This window comes from Ammospiza nelsoni, chromosome 4 (genome assembly GCF_027579445.1).
Source record: "Ammospiza nelsoni isolate bAmmNel1 chromosome 4, bAmmNel1.pri, whole genome shotgun sequence".
Lineage (NCBI taxonomy): Eukaryota > Metazoa > Chordata > Aves > Passeriformes > Passerellidae > Ammospiza > Ammospiza nelsoni.
In genome coordinates, this window is record NC_080636.1 from 49,481,229 (window position 1) to 49,496,075 (window position 14,847).

Genomic DNA, 14,847 nt, shown 5'->3' on the forward strand with positions numbered 1-14,847 from the left:
TGGAATTTTGCTAGAAATTTAACTAGAATATATCCTGCTGTTTGTTTGATGCATGCACTTAAATACTGGTGGTCTCTGAATTCATGACTACAAAGAAAATGGTAAAATCAAGTGAAAGCCATGTCATCGTGTTTCTCTGACAATAAATAGAAGTTTGAGATTCTGTTTTGTCAGGTATCTTGTACAAGATGGGGTTTATGTTTATGCGTAGTCAATTAATCTTATTCTTCAATAACTAATTATTGCTAAACTCCCTATTAAATGACAAGTTTTCTGGTTTTCTTACCTCTTACCAATTCTTCATTCATAAAATTGTTGAAAACAGCAGAAAACATAGCTATCTCATATAAATCAGAATCCTTATTTAGGGGAAAGATTTTATTTGGAGAAAGTGCTGAGAGTTTTCTCTGCAGGAGCTGCTGAATTAGCCATTGTATTACAATTTTTTTTATGACATGAATTCTTTCTGATACCTCTGTAGAGTTTTGAAGTCCTTAGAACAGTTTGCCATTTTCTGTTAGCTGTGATGGTCTAAGACCAGAGGTAAAAAAGTTAGGCTCCATTTGTGGGCTTGATGGATACATTTAAATTCAGTAGATGCTCCTAACATCTTTTTATGTGCCAAAATCTCCAGCTCACTTCTAAGAAAGGACTTTTGTCCTCACCTACTGAAGTGATTCATAGTGGTTGATCATGTTTGAGAAGGCAGTGACTTAAATTATATTCATTGTGAAATTTATCCTTACCGGGGTGGTATTCTGGGGAGTAGCTCAAATCCTTTATCTTTTGTAGGGAACAAAGTCATATATTTTGTACCTGGTGTTGAGGCACTGCATCCAAAAGGATTTCTTTCTGGGTTTGGAAGTATTGCTCTCCTTGACTATAAGAGCTGAGTGTTTCCCACTGACTCTCAAATTGAGACTTTCTAGTCGTGCCCTCAGTGAGTCCAGTTCATTCATGGAATTCCCAGCTTTGAGTATTAATACAGTTATGTCAGTTCCCTTCTGGCCCTGGTGTTACAGTGCTTGAACACTTCAGGCTGCCTGTGGAGAAAAAGGAGCCTGTGGGTATGTGTGGAGGAAGCAATAAGCTTGTACTTTCCAAAACCAAGCTTTGAAGGTTGATGGTGTTTCAGTAGGAGCCATTCTGTGCATCCTCTAAAAACATATTAAAGGGGGACATAGGAGACAGTGCAGGAAACTCTGGGTAAAAAGAGCCAGCAAATGATGATGAATTCCTGGGGCATGACCAAACAAGATAGAGGAAAAGACAAGACAGGGAGAGGAGAAATGTATTTCAGGCTTGGCAGTTTTCCTATGCTGGAGAGCAAGGATGACAGCCTAGCTGATGATTTGTTGGATGGAAATAGAAAGCCAGACTATTATGAGGTATTAGAACAAAACTGAAGACAAATGAAGATGATATACAGTGTACAGAATGAGGATAAAATACTAAAAGAAGTGAAATAATAGTCCATGTACTGTAGGGTAGAATGAAATTCAGAAGACAAAAGGGGGTAGAAAAGCCAAACTCAGGAACTAGGAAGAGAGGCCTTTTATCAGTAGGGGTTTTGACCATAAAAAGCTAGTTGGGTTGTCATAAGATTAGGTCCATTGGCTATTGGGAGCCAAAAAAAGCTATACAATGTGTATATGTGATTTTAAAGGATTCAGATGAAATGCAGGATAGGAGGACATACCTGCTCACAATGTCAAATTTCTTGTGGAACTGATGGAGGACAGTTGTGCCACAGCACAGCAGAAGCTCCAAGAAAGAGGCTGTGAGATTTAACTTGTGGTAAAAGGACGTTTTCTTTATCTTGCAAGCTTCAATTTGGAACCATGAAGGGGGATTGGAGAGAGCCTTTGTCCTGTTGTCTCCATGTGTCTCTGACTGGTGTATTGAATCCTAGGAGCTGTAAAAGTGAGAAATGGAGACTGGCGGGGATATAGAGGAAGAGAACATGATGAAGGGCAGTGGAGTAAGCATGGAGGGAAAAATAAGGACATGTTCCTGCAACCTCTAGTGATTGTGGAGCTGCTGATTACCTCAGGGCACTGTGGGCTCTGAAACAGGTGGGCTGTACAGAAGAAGTCAGACACGGCTTCCAGTCGAGTGCTCAGAAGGCTTCCAAGTGGACCATGGAAGGAAAGAGAAGGATTTGTTAGATGAACTTTGACTCTGCATGTGGCTGACGGCTTTATGTGCCCTGGGAACTGCTCACCATTAGCAGGACAGGGTGGTCTTTGGGTCACTGTTGTGTTTCCCTGAAATGGGGCAGTAGGAGCTCTGTGACTCAATGCTCAAGCTGACCCCAGGAACAATCTGAAGGTGACCACTATGTTGCACAGAGCCTCGTGCACGTAAAACTCTGCTTCCTTTCCTCCACATGATGGTGTACAATGCAAAATTGGGAATGTCCCCAAGGAAAAACCCACAGGCACAGTGAAATGAAACCAGATGTGAGAGACAGCATGCAGGCACTGCCTTCTCTTGATCTGTAAATCTCTTCTGTCATTCAGGAAGAGAAATTCCTGAAAGGCTGTATTGCTTCACTGTGTGTGGTCCCTTAGTGAGAGTTAGGGAGGTAAGAGCTGGAACATCCAGGTAGGGCTGGCGAGGAGGGTGGCAGGGAGCAAAGGAAGAAAACAGAGATCTTCTTACAAGGTCAGTCATCTGAATCATATTAGATGAATTTCATAAATCAGGAAAATAATAAAAAAGGGGCCTGTATGTGGGAATACCCCTAAGACAGCAAGCATTCCCTTTTGCCATTTGTAGTATGCAAGCCACTTGAACTTGGAGACTTTTGTTTCAATTGTGGTGGCTTAGAAAGACAGGTCAGGATCATTCCATATTTTGGAGATGCAATAAGTGAGGCATATTCAAAGGTTTCTGTTGCAGATCTAGGCAGAGCAAGAAGATCTCTGAATCCTGCCTTTTTTAAGGCAGACTGATGGTCCAGCCAGAGATATGAACTGCTTCCATTCAGCAAAAGCAGTCTCCTGCTTTGCAAAGGCCCCCCTTGGAACTTTCAGTGAATGCTGCAGTGTATTTGTTCAGGCATTTTGAGATATCAATGTTTGTGTGGTTTGCATTGCTTCCAGTATAGGTGTGGCATTTAATGAAAGGGTATAAGCAGTGTGGAAGGTGACAGGTACGAGAAGAAACTGTGTTCTACTGCAGTAGTCAGCCTGGGGCATCATGCTGTATTAATTTCAAATGCACTCTTAGTGAGGCTCTGTAGGGACTTAAATGGAGCTTATAATAGTAACTTATGTAAGTTTATTCCAGCATTGCAAAATTAAAAAAAAATCACTGAAGATAAAAATTTTAATTAAGTACTTTATCTTTGATTGAAAATGTAACTTGCAAAGAAAGATTAACATACCATCATGAGTAACCATGGGATGATTTCATCACTACTAATTTGAACATGAAATGCATCAGCATATAGAATTCAGACAGCTTTGTGAATTAAAAGCCTCTGATGTCTGTATTAGAAATATCCTGCGGATATAATTTATGTATCAAAGCTTTCATTCTACTTTTGTTACAGCATATGGTGGTTAGCTGTGATGGTGCTTTATATTTTACAGTGTCAGTGACTCACTGATATTCTTAACCCTTTTCCTCTGCTGAGTGAGCAGCTGAGCTGAGAATTGCTTTTTTGCTGCTGTGTGTGAAAAGAGACAGACAGCCTTTAACCTTTTTGAACTCTCCTACTTTGCACGTTAGCATGGGGGGAAAAATAGTGATCCTTTAAAAAAGTCAAGGCTTTCATTGTGGATATTGACCATGGGCTTTGTACATTTTATTAATTTGAATTATCCCAGTAATTTCTTTGTCTTGTTCAACATTTGTTATGCTTAAACTCTCATGAAGGAAAATATAGCAAGCCAAAGAGAGTCAGTCTTCCTGTCACCTTTAACTGTTTAGTAAAATAAACCAATAAAATCTTCTTAAAAAAAAGGTTAATAACAAGTGAATAAGATGTAAAACCAAAGGGTTTTTCCAAAACTACTCGTGGTAACTCCTTTCAGCAGTAACAGTATGGCATAGGTGCTTGTGTTCTACAATAACTTCTTAGCAGCAAAGTATGAAGTGCTTTTGTCCACCTATGAAATACTACTGCATTTAGATGTATTATTTATATTGTTATGGATTAATATATCTCTTATTTAAATGTCAATATTTTAATAAAACACGGAGTAGCAATTTTTATTTAATTATTTATATAACTCTTCTGATATGTCTGCCATTTGTTTGAGGCCTTCATTACATTTGTGGGTCCGTTAGTTTCATTTTGAGAAAAATTCATATTATTTTTTTCCCCTTATACTTGGAATTAAATGTCTGAGCTTGTTAGGGAGTACTGTATACAGCTGATTTAAAATAATAGCAACTATTTGAAGGAAAAGAGCATAGAGATTATGATCTTTCTTACATAAATAAACCTGTGTGCTCCTTTATTGCAACAGACTTTTTTACCAGTGTGTGTTTTTCGTGTTGTTTCCTCTGGCAAGATGACTTTTGGTACACAAACCTTCCAGTACCTGAAGGTGGATCTACCTACTGATACCTTCATTCTTACTGCAGAATGAAACTTTTTACATTTGCAGTGATGAGTATTTTCCAGGTTTTTCATATGCTTTTCAGAGTTAAACTTAGCTGTCAGAGTACTCCAAGGCACTAAATATAGCAGACTGTAGTTTCTGAAGTCTAGTTTAGAATGAATTTCCACATCTCAAAACTAGCACTAGATCAGAATTATGCCCACTCCTACTGCATTTCACTCTCCATTTCTGGTTCCCTGCATATTAATGATGATTCAGTGTGCCTTTTGAGCTTGGCAGTCTGATTTTTACAGCTAAGAGGTAAATCTAAATAACATGATTTCCTGAATTGAAAAACATAGATTTCCTCCTAAAGCAGATGTTTTTTATCAAGCTAGTGGTAGGATATTTCAAGGCAAGATTACTGTTCCTATTTCCATTTAAAGATAATGGGCTAAAAGAAAAGAACACCTTAGTATATTTGTATTTTGGCTGTTAAGGGTTGACTTGTTTCTCTGACAGCTTTTCTTTCACCTAAGGAATTTTGGATTCCAAACTTTTTATTAAAGTTGTCTGTGCTTTTGTGCTTTTAAAGGTTGAATGGTATAAGCAGATGTTAACTTTGTGGTTTGTTTTTTGTGTGTGTGTGCATTTTGGTGGCTTTTTTTTGTGTCGGGGTGGTTTCTTTTTTTATGGTTGTTCAGTTTTTAAAGTTTTGTTTGGTTAGTTGTTGTTTTATGTCTTTTTTTTTTAATTAGTTAGTTTTTATCTTGATGCTGGTTTATTACATACCTTTCCTTTCAATTTTCCACTACTAGCTCCAAAATACTATGAAATATGACTGACTTCAGACACATTGATGTCAATGACAGGAGGAAGTAGAGCACTCTGCAGGTGTAGACCTTATCAGGGCAACAGAAAAGTTACTAGCTCTCCTAAATACTGCTCTTTATGAAGGTTATTCATGAAAGTGTGGCTCACATGGAGTACCAGATCCCAGGAGAGCTCACAGCTGACTCTCCTGTCTCTTCAGTCAGCTTGGTCAAACATCAGAGCTCATCTTGGTGAGGTTTGGTCGCTCAAGAAAAGATCTTGTCTGAAAACAGGCTCTAATGAACATCTAAACCTCTCTAAGATTTTTGGATATTCTTCTCTCAAGAATTGAATACGTGTTTTTTCTGAGTCAGGGTTAAAGGCAAGTGTTTGAATCCTTATTAGCTTTTTATCTGCCCCTGAAGCAGATGTTTCCAGTTTCTCTTTTCAGTCTTTCCTCATAAGATCTATGGTCCAGCTGGTACATTTAATGTTACCCAGCATTTTCAGCAGCGTCTGCAGCCACACAGTTGGATTTCCTTAGATCCAGCCCAGACAGAAGACTTGTCTGACCTCCGCAGGGATTTGTACACAGTTTTTAGAGCCTTCCAGACTTGAGGTTTCATCTTTTATCCCCTCCATAACCATAAAAACAGAGGTTATTGTAACTGGCAGATGCTCAGTTTATGAAGTGCAAACAGGTTTAGAATAACGTGTGTGCAAGTGCCCAAGGTTAGATACTCAAAGTAGTAAAATAAATTTAAGTTCACATTGTATGGAAAATAACTTTTCTACGTTGTTTGGATTTTCAAACTAAGTATGAAAACCTTTCAGTGTTCTGTTTTGTCCAGTGATATATGGCAGATTTAGCTCAGAATGATTTTCAGGCCCAATGAAATACCTCAATCCTTGTTAATACAATAGCACAGGTGTTTTATAGAGTTTTTTGTTTCTAAATTAGTTAGTAACTTCTTTAAAAAAAAAAATTGATTTTCTTTCTTTCCCAGTTTGCTCTTCTCAGTGTGTGTAGCCCTAAATGCCACATTGAATTTGTGGCTCTGTGAAGCTGTCTATTCTACAGAATTTTAAATGTCTTCAAGGTGTTTTTTCTTCCTGCTCTAATCTTAATCAAATGAGCAGCCCTTGCTACTTACCTGGATTCCTTGGGAGCTTCAGCATCCTCCCCCCCTTCTTTTGTTCTCAGAAAATTTGATCATTAAACAATTAGATTCCAGGCAGAACAGCAAATGACACATGGATAATGGTGAAACTCCCACATATAACCTGTTGAGTCTTCACAGGGGAGTTATGTCATGCTAAATTATCTGCATGTGTTCCTGATTGTATTCTGGCAAGGATGAATGAGAGGCTGAGCATAATGGAGATCTTTATTAGAAGAGATGATGGACACATTAATTCTGGTGAATCCCACTCTCTGACAGAACTGTGTCTGCTGCCCTAAATCAAATTCTTTGTCAAATTAGCAGCTCAGAGAGCTGCCTGGTAGGCTGCTGCTGGAAAAGGATTTCCCATTTTGGTTTGATTCTGCTGCCTAATTTAGCCATCAGTTAACTAATCCTGGAACTACTCTGTGAATATGCTTAGCACTGCACCAGTTCTGAAGGAGCTGGGATTTGACCCCAGAGGGTAGATGGGGCTGCATAGTTCTGTGACCGTGAATGCACGTGTGTATGTAGTGGTTTTGATTGTTTGTGAAATCAGTATTTCCATCACCCTCTTTCCAGGCACAGTCCCTAAGAGCTGCTTTTGTGCTTTCTGAGTGCAGAACCGGACCTTTGCCTCGAGGCTGCATCAAAGCTGGGCTCTGAATCTTGTGCTGTGGCACTGGGAGAGGTGAACTCGGAAGATTGGCGGAATAAAATTCAGCAGCTCCGGAGGCTGGTCATGGAAATCAAAGAGGAGAGACCATCAGATGAAGCACGACAGTTTTTCCCTTCATCCCAGTTAGACAGTCTAGGAGAGCCCCAGTTTACCAGTAAGTGCATGTATTTTAATGAATGGTACAATAAAAGTGGCCCAGTCTCTGTGGCAGTTCAGATAGTGTCACAAGCAGGGTATGAAATGCTGTTCAACTTCTTGCCTGTCAGAGTGCAGTTTAGAGGAAATAAACTGATGAAAATTGTCTTTACATTTTTTCCCCAATATGTTTTGGTTTATGCACATAACCTTCAGGGGAACAAATGTGGGATTTCTGTGTTTGAGTTGTTCTCTCTAACCTATTTTCTTTTATAAGAATTAAAGCATTTTTTCCTCTTTTATGTCCTACATGGATTACTGTTTAAAATATAGTCTGATAATGTTGATGAATGTACAAATCTTTAGTGATACTTGAACTACTATCACAGGTCTGTTCTATGTGATGGAAAAGCAGTCTGGGGATTTGAATGCAAGTGCCTGTATGTTGAGTTGTATTTGGTGGTGCACTGCAGTCAGAAGGCTGTATGTCAGTTGCCCAGTCACTTAATGCTGTGGCCAGCATTCATGAAGGTGTTTCAGGCCACTATGGCAGAGTTCAACTCAAATTTATTAAAGCTCCATTAAAAAAAAAAAAAAAACAACAAAACCCCCCCCCTTTTTTTTTCTTTTTGACCTATCTAAGCTCTGCAGCTGTAATTTCCCTCGCACAGATGTGAATGAATAGCTACACTAATGAGAACAGTGTGACTCTAGACTTAGCAGCATAATGTTTTTATGGAGCAGACATAGCTATAATTTTGGGGTGATTTTTTTTGTTTGTAGGTTTTACAATTTTTTTTAAACAAAAATCTTACTCCAGTTCATATACCAACTATAATCCTTCCCATCAGACCAATTTCTTCAATACTGACCAATAATGAATACTGCTTACTAGAGAATACAAAATGTCAAAAAGAGAGTTTAACTTGTACAAGTTAATTGAAACTAGTTGTGATCCAATTAGTTTGTGCATCAGGTAAACACCAAAGTGTTATTCACCTATCCCTCCTCGCTTCCTACTTTTCTCTTGTTGCATCTCTGTGATTCACTCCTTTATTTTAGCATAAGAAAATATTGCCCTTTGCAATAGAACATAATTCCACAATGGATTAAACTGTTACTGTCCCAGTTTTGTAAGAAGAGGAATTAATGTGTTTATTCTCCAACAAAAGAAGTTGGGCTCATTGCTATACAATTTGTGGATCAATAATGTGTTTATATTTTACTCTATTAACCTGATCTACCTACTTTCACTAAACATGGAGTTTGATTTAATGTGATGACATACCTACTTAAAAATTTCTTATGAGACTTAATATTTTCCCAACTCATATATAGTCAGTCACTGTGACTGGAAATCTTACAAGTAACACAGCCATGAAAACCTGTTTTTTTACCCTAGTTTCCTTTCCCAGCAGCAGCAAGTTTCCATTAAGAAGGAAGTCTTCTTCAAAAGTAGCCTTTTTTCAGGCAGGTATTTAATCCAAGTTTGCTTTGACCATGAGTTTCTAACATAGAATGTTACTTCAGTGGCAATGGCAGTAGTTATAGGCATGTCAACGTTTTGCTGTGCATTAATTTGATTTCCATGTCTTGCCTTTTATCTCTAATATTTTTTTTCTTGACCTTTTAAGGTATTCAGAGAATTGCAAATGAGCCAAAGCTGGAGTTCAGTCTTGGTAAGATACAATTTTGAATTTTTGAAATTATAATGGCCTGTGTGTGAAAAGTTTTTATGTATATAGTGCTATACAGTGTAGATGTGACCTTTTTAAAAAATTGAAGGTCTAGATGGGAGAAGTGCCTGTGTGTGCCTTTTTAAACACTGATTTTAGTTTCTTAATTGGTTGGAATGGCTAAAGGTTTATTGAATTTTCGAGTGCTGTGCTGCTCTACCAGGGTGAAAATCTGCCCAACAGCTTTGTGAATGTAGTTTACTACTTATTTGGAAAAAGACATTTAATTTGAAGTTTTTGAAACCATATCCAGATAAAAGGACTGTTGCTTTAGAACAAACTTTAATCTAAATGTGATGTTATTTGGTAGTGTGGAGGCAATGTAAATATTTACCTGACTTTGCCATTTTATACTTAGTAATACTTAGTGTACTTAAAAATTAGTATATGAAAATTATATATTGTTATAGCATGTAGCAGAATTGTTTTGGGATGGATTCTATCAGCTCAAGCTTCCCATTCCATTTAGAAGTACAGAATAATTCAGATTGAATAATGGTATATTTGTAATACAAGACCAAGGAGCACAATATGTCAGCTCAAACTGTGCAAAGCAAGCTTGGCTACTTTTCGCTATTCTTTCAGTGCAAAAGCTTTGAAGCCTTTGAAATAGTAAGTGAAATAATTATTTGCTGTAGAAGCAGTTAACACAGAAATTCTGTGTGGGAAATAAGAACATTGGTTAGTGGCTCCACTCTCTTTGGGGTCTTTGCCAACTGAAATGATCCTGTGATTACTCCCCGCTCCTGCGTATGGGAAAAGAACACAGTCACAAATAGTGACTTTTCAAATATTTGAATCTACGTGCTTTCTGAACTAAAACTTGTCAAATTTGTTACAATGTTTACATCCATATGACCTGTGAATATATCTCTGATGTTGTGTAGCAGTACACTAAGAGACTTTTACTCAGTGTTATTCAGTATCTGTTAAAATTCACTCTGGTATAAAAACTTTTATGGCATCTGTTGCAAAAAACGTTTAAGTGTAAGAGGGAGAGGGAAATACAGATAACTGTGAGCAGAATATTATATAAGTATGAATTAGACTGCTCTATTTGGAGAATTTAAATAGTCTACAAACAAATGTCCTTCAGAAACTCCAAACACAGCAAACATGAGTGATGTGGCTCCTGTGGTTCTGTTTTTGCTCCTTGCATTTTGGGGGCTTCTTTCCTGGCCTTGTCCTTGGAACTGGGTTACACTCAGCTTGTGTGCTGCTGCAGCTACACTGGTTGGAAAGCTGACACCTTAAAACTGTGCCCTTTGAGGCAGACACAGTTCTATTTGATACAGCTATTTTTAGAATACCTTACATTTTATCTGTGTATTTTTTATCTCTATGTCTTTTAAAAATTAGGTAGTTATGGCATTGCAAAAAATTTTGTCGAGTAGGTTATGGGGTTTTTTCTGTATGGACTATTTCTGCAGAAATTGTTGAATGTTGCATGGAACAAAGGCCTCATTCTGTTGGTGGGAAATCACCATGTTATTTAATCATTAAGAGCAGGTTTAACTTTTCTGTGCATTTCTATTTACATTTTATAGGTGATGTGACTGTAGTATTTGGGCAGAGCCAGTAATTGCAGCATTCCAGCAATAACAAACTCTCACAATGACTCAGGTGTAGGGTGGGAGAGGGAGGAAGGTGCTACAGGCACTGACTGCAAATTAGATGAGCAGTGCTTCAGGAAAAGTTGCTTTCAGTGATAAATGTGCTCCAGCAGGCAGAAGTGTAAAAACAAAGTAAAGAGTTGTTTGGGCTTTTCAGAGTTGTTTGGGCTTGTGCTGGATGGATCTCTGTTCACTCAGTGTCAGTGTTTGTGTTTTGCATTGGGCTGTTCCTAGTTGGCATTTATGTTCTGTGGTTTGTTCTGCAGCAATATTGATTGACTTGTGATTTTATACACTGGATCCTGCTGCTGCTCAGGTAACAATTAGGAGTAGCAGCATAAACCTCTTGATTTTGGCTGATAGTCCTGTCCAGAGTCCTAAGTCAGGAATATTTGGCAACACAGGCAATTGTATAAAGGTGATTCTTAGTGTCTTGAACCTTAAGTAGTAGTAAATATTTAAGCATAACACATTTGCATTAGGGGAATCCACCTTCAGTGACTGAACAGTCAATGAAATTCTTAGCAGTTATCCTTCTGACTGGAATATCAGCATTCCCATGCCAACACTTCCCAGCTCCAGCAGCCCCGGTCACCAGCACTGTCATATTGTTCATATTCGTATTTGTTATGTAATCAATATTATTGCATTAGTTAAGTAGCATCCTTACATGTATATATGCAAATAGACATTTGCTTCTAGCATTTGAAATACAAATGTGTTTAAATACATTAAAAAAATTGTAACATAATTGTAGTTTAAGTCTCTTGTCACTTGTTGGTCAACAAATAACATTCAGAAGTGGAACTCCAGTAACTAAAACAACGTATAGCTTTTAAATGATATTTGAGTGCTGCCAAATACATGAGTTTTATTTGGGGACATTATAACTAAGTGCTGCTGTTCAGTGTTGGAAGTTCTGATAACTGAATCTTGAAATAGTGATATTAAAATTCTTCCTAGAGTTTTGTATTTTGTTATGGTAGTTACCTTGCAACATCCTATGTCCATAATACTCTGGAAAGCATTCCTTTCATATAATGTCTAAATATTGCCTTCTCTTATTTTATTTGAAAGTGCAATAAAGTGCTGTCTTTTTTCTTTTTCCCTGAGGTTAAAGCAAAGAATAAACCTGTGTTCTGTATGCAGTTCCATGAAGCATTGGGAGGAGGATGTGAAAGCCTATGCAGGGTGATGAGTAGAGAGGAGGAGCAGGGCAAAAGGAATGAACCCAGATACTGGGCCTGAATAACAAACCAGTGAAACTGATAAAAATCTTTCCCATGACTTTGAAGTGTGCGGTTTTAGATCTTACATGTATGTTTATTTTGAAACTGCTCTTCTTGGTTGCTTGTCCAAAATATCCCAGCCCTTGAGTCCCAGATCTAAATAAATATGTTGTGGATTCCTGACTTCAAAGTGGCTGTGCTACATCAATGTGAAGTATGTGAGCCCAGCTGATGTACAAGGTTATAGTTATGGGAGATAAATTATATTGTGCATTTTGAACACTATTGTGAAGTTTTCAAGAGCTGGTGCTTTTGTAAGGGTATTTGATAGTGAACTGGCAAAGCAGCACAAGAAAATTGCAACAATCAGGAAAATGAGGGAACAGGGTAGAATGTATAGTTAGTGGTCAAGGTGCTCAAACAGAAACTAGGTAATGAACATGGTGTTAATAGGGAGAAATAAATCAGAGGAAAAGAGGAAATAAGTTTGTTAGTTACTCTCTCAGTAACCATTTCCAACACATTTCCAAACTTTTTTTTTTTTTGCAAATATATTAGATCCATGAATTTTGATGGACTGTTCTATTGTTGAATGACCTCTAGGTACTTTTCAAAGTGTAGAGTAATGTAAATCTTATGACTATGTTTTTACAAAATCTCACTAAATAGTGCACAAATCGCAGAAAACTTGAGCAAGTGTTTGAAAGAATTAAAATTAAAAATTTCTAGGTGATTTGCTTATTCTTTTCACCAAATTGATACAAAAGCAGTCTACCTGTAAATGCTGAAGTTTTTATTCTCCACGATGGTATTTTTCCCCAAGTGATATTGTGATGCCATCCCTTTGGAAAAGGTCTTGAAGCAGATTTAACTCTGCCCACTGAAAATAAATCGTATATTGATGCTGCTCAAAGAGCATGACTAAATGATTTTTCCAATTCTGAAACATAATCTGGAGCTTTTTCAGCAGCAGCTGTTCCTGGAAGAATGATAAGCAGAAATACTGGTTTTATCCTTACCACAAACTTGAAGCCAGTCTTGATCCCAGTAGAATTTGCCCATTTGGTTATCCTTCTGCTTCATCAAGTTATGAGTTGGTGAATAAATGATGCTTTGTTGTGTTGGCCAAATAAAATTGTAAAAAAAGTTGTCATCGCGCTTTTGAGTAAATCTAAAAAGTGATCATCTCCCTGTGAATCAAACTCAGTGTCACATATTGCTCAGGGATATTTCTCCCTCAAAAAAAGTTGTGTTTGCCATGTTAGAAACAATAGCAGCAATAATATAAAATAAAGGCGGGGTTTGTGAGTTTTTAATTTTATTTGTTCATTTTGCTCTTTTTGTTGTAACAGTTTCCTGAATTTTGCTTGAGTTTGTTCTGGTCCCACACAAATTCTGTCTTCACCAAACCAGCTAGTCAGGTTTGTTTTTTCCCCCTCTTAGTTTTACTGATGTATCTTAGGTACTGTTACATCACAATAACAAATAGTAAAGAAAAGGCAATTTAAACTCATCATAAAAGATTCAGGATGTAGAAAAGCTATCACATGATTGGAAAGAATGCTCTTGTTTTCCTCTGGGAGCTACTGGTTTGACTTCTGGCTGCTTTGAGACTTTTGCAGCATAAGATGCCTTAAATGCAATTTCTTCTTAGTAACTTTTTAAATTTTAGTGAATTTTAAAATTTGTACCTGTAGGCACTGTAATTCTAGAAATCTATCCTTCAGCCCCTTTTAGGGCAGGGATTGTCTTCATTTGCACTGCAGCTAGAGAAGCAGGATGCTGTCACAGCCCTTAAATATTAATCTGTACTAATTGTAGGGCTTACTATGCAAGGACTCAAAAGTTCCAAACATGAAACTTGGGAAGATATGTGAACAGTTAGTGCTCTCTGTGCTTTTTGCATATTAAGAGAAACTGAAATTCTTTTTATAATAATATATACTTTACAGTTAGAGTTCTTAATGAAATTATCTGTATAGAGAGTTATATGTATATATATAGCTATTCTGTGTAGTCCATAAATATGAATTTTTTTTGTTGCTGAAAACCCATTACATCTTGTGTAGCATTACTCATTTTTGTTGTCTACTTTGTTTCTGAGTCAGTAAGCAGCAATTCCTAATAGAAGTAGTCGCAGAAATATTTCCAACTTGTCAGCATCCATTGATACTTAATGATTTTCATTAACCAGCTTTGACTTGTGTAAATTCAATTTCTGTGTAGGTGTTAGAGGTTAAAATTCCACATTACAAGGTGCTGTGTAGCAGTTAGTCCCTGTGGTGGGCTCGTTAAATGCAGGGTCAGAGCAGAGGATGAGCCAGCATGAGGGAGCAAATCATTACTGTCTGAGTATATTTCAGTGTGATGGATTTACAGCAATCTGCTGATGTAAGTAGTAAGAAACATGAGGGTGTTTTGAGTATCAATATTAAACCCAGGTGCAAACTGAGTTTCAGGCAGTTTTCTTCCATTCTGCTCCATGGCATTGGAGTATTTTCTGTTTCCAGAAGCTTTTGTGAAAAAAAAAAAAAAGTGTTTGAACTACTGGGAGAAAGTGGTTGATGACCTTGTAAATATAAATATGTATAAATAAGGGCTGTGACTAAGGGAAGCTTATAAATCTAATAGCCTAAAGATTCTCACAATGACTTTCACATGTTTTGATATAAACACTTATCTAGAGATAAATTTTGAATAGCTGTGGCTAATCTGTTTAGAGAGGAGTTTGTACATGCCTGAATTTTAAAAGCTGTTTAACAGTTGAAAGGGTTTTTTGGAATTTAGCCATTCTGAGAGACAGGGGTTTATCATCTTAGCTCTTGAGTGATGCAGCAGATAATAGGATTAAATTCTGTCAGAAATGTACAAATGCTGAAATCTTGTCACTTATAAAACTGCTGCATTTATAAGTCCATGGAAA

General features: G+C 37.3%; 1 protein-coding gene across 1 annotated transcript in view; it reads left to right on the forward strand.

The window, feature by feature from the left end:
* Positions 1 to 14,847, forward strand: part of INPP4B (inositol polyphosphate-4-phosphatase type II B) — a 216,900-nt gene that overhangs the window by 68,881 nt on the left and 133,172 nt on the right. The window contains exons 2-3 of the mRNA XM_059470523.1: positions 7,156 to 7,365; positions 8,981 to 9,025. Of these exons, the coding sequence (XP_059326506.1) occupies positions 7,275 to 7,365; positions 8,981 to 9,025 (136 nt within the window). The 5' untranslated portion in view covers positions 7,156 to 7,274. The remainder of the gene's footprint in view (positions 1 to 7,155; positions 7,366 to 8,980; positions 9,026 to 14,847) is intronic.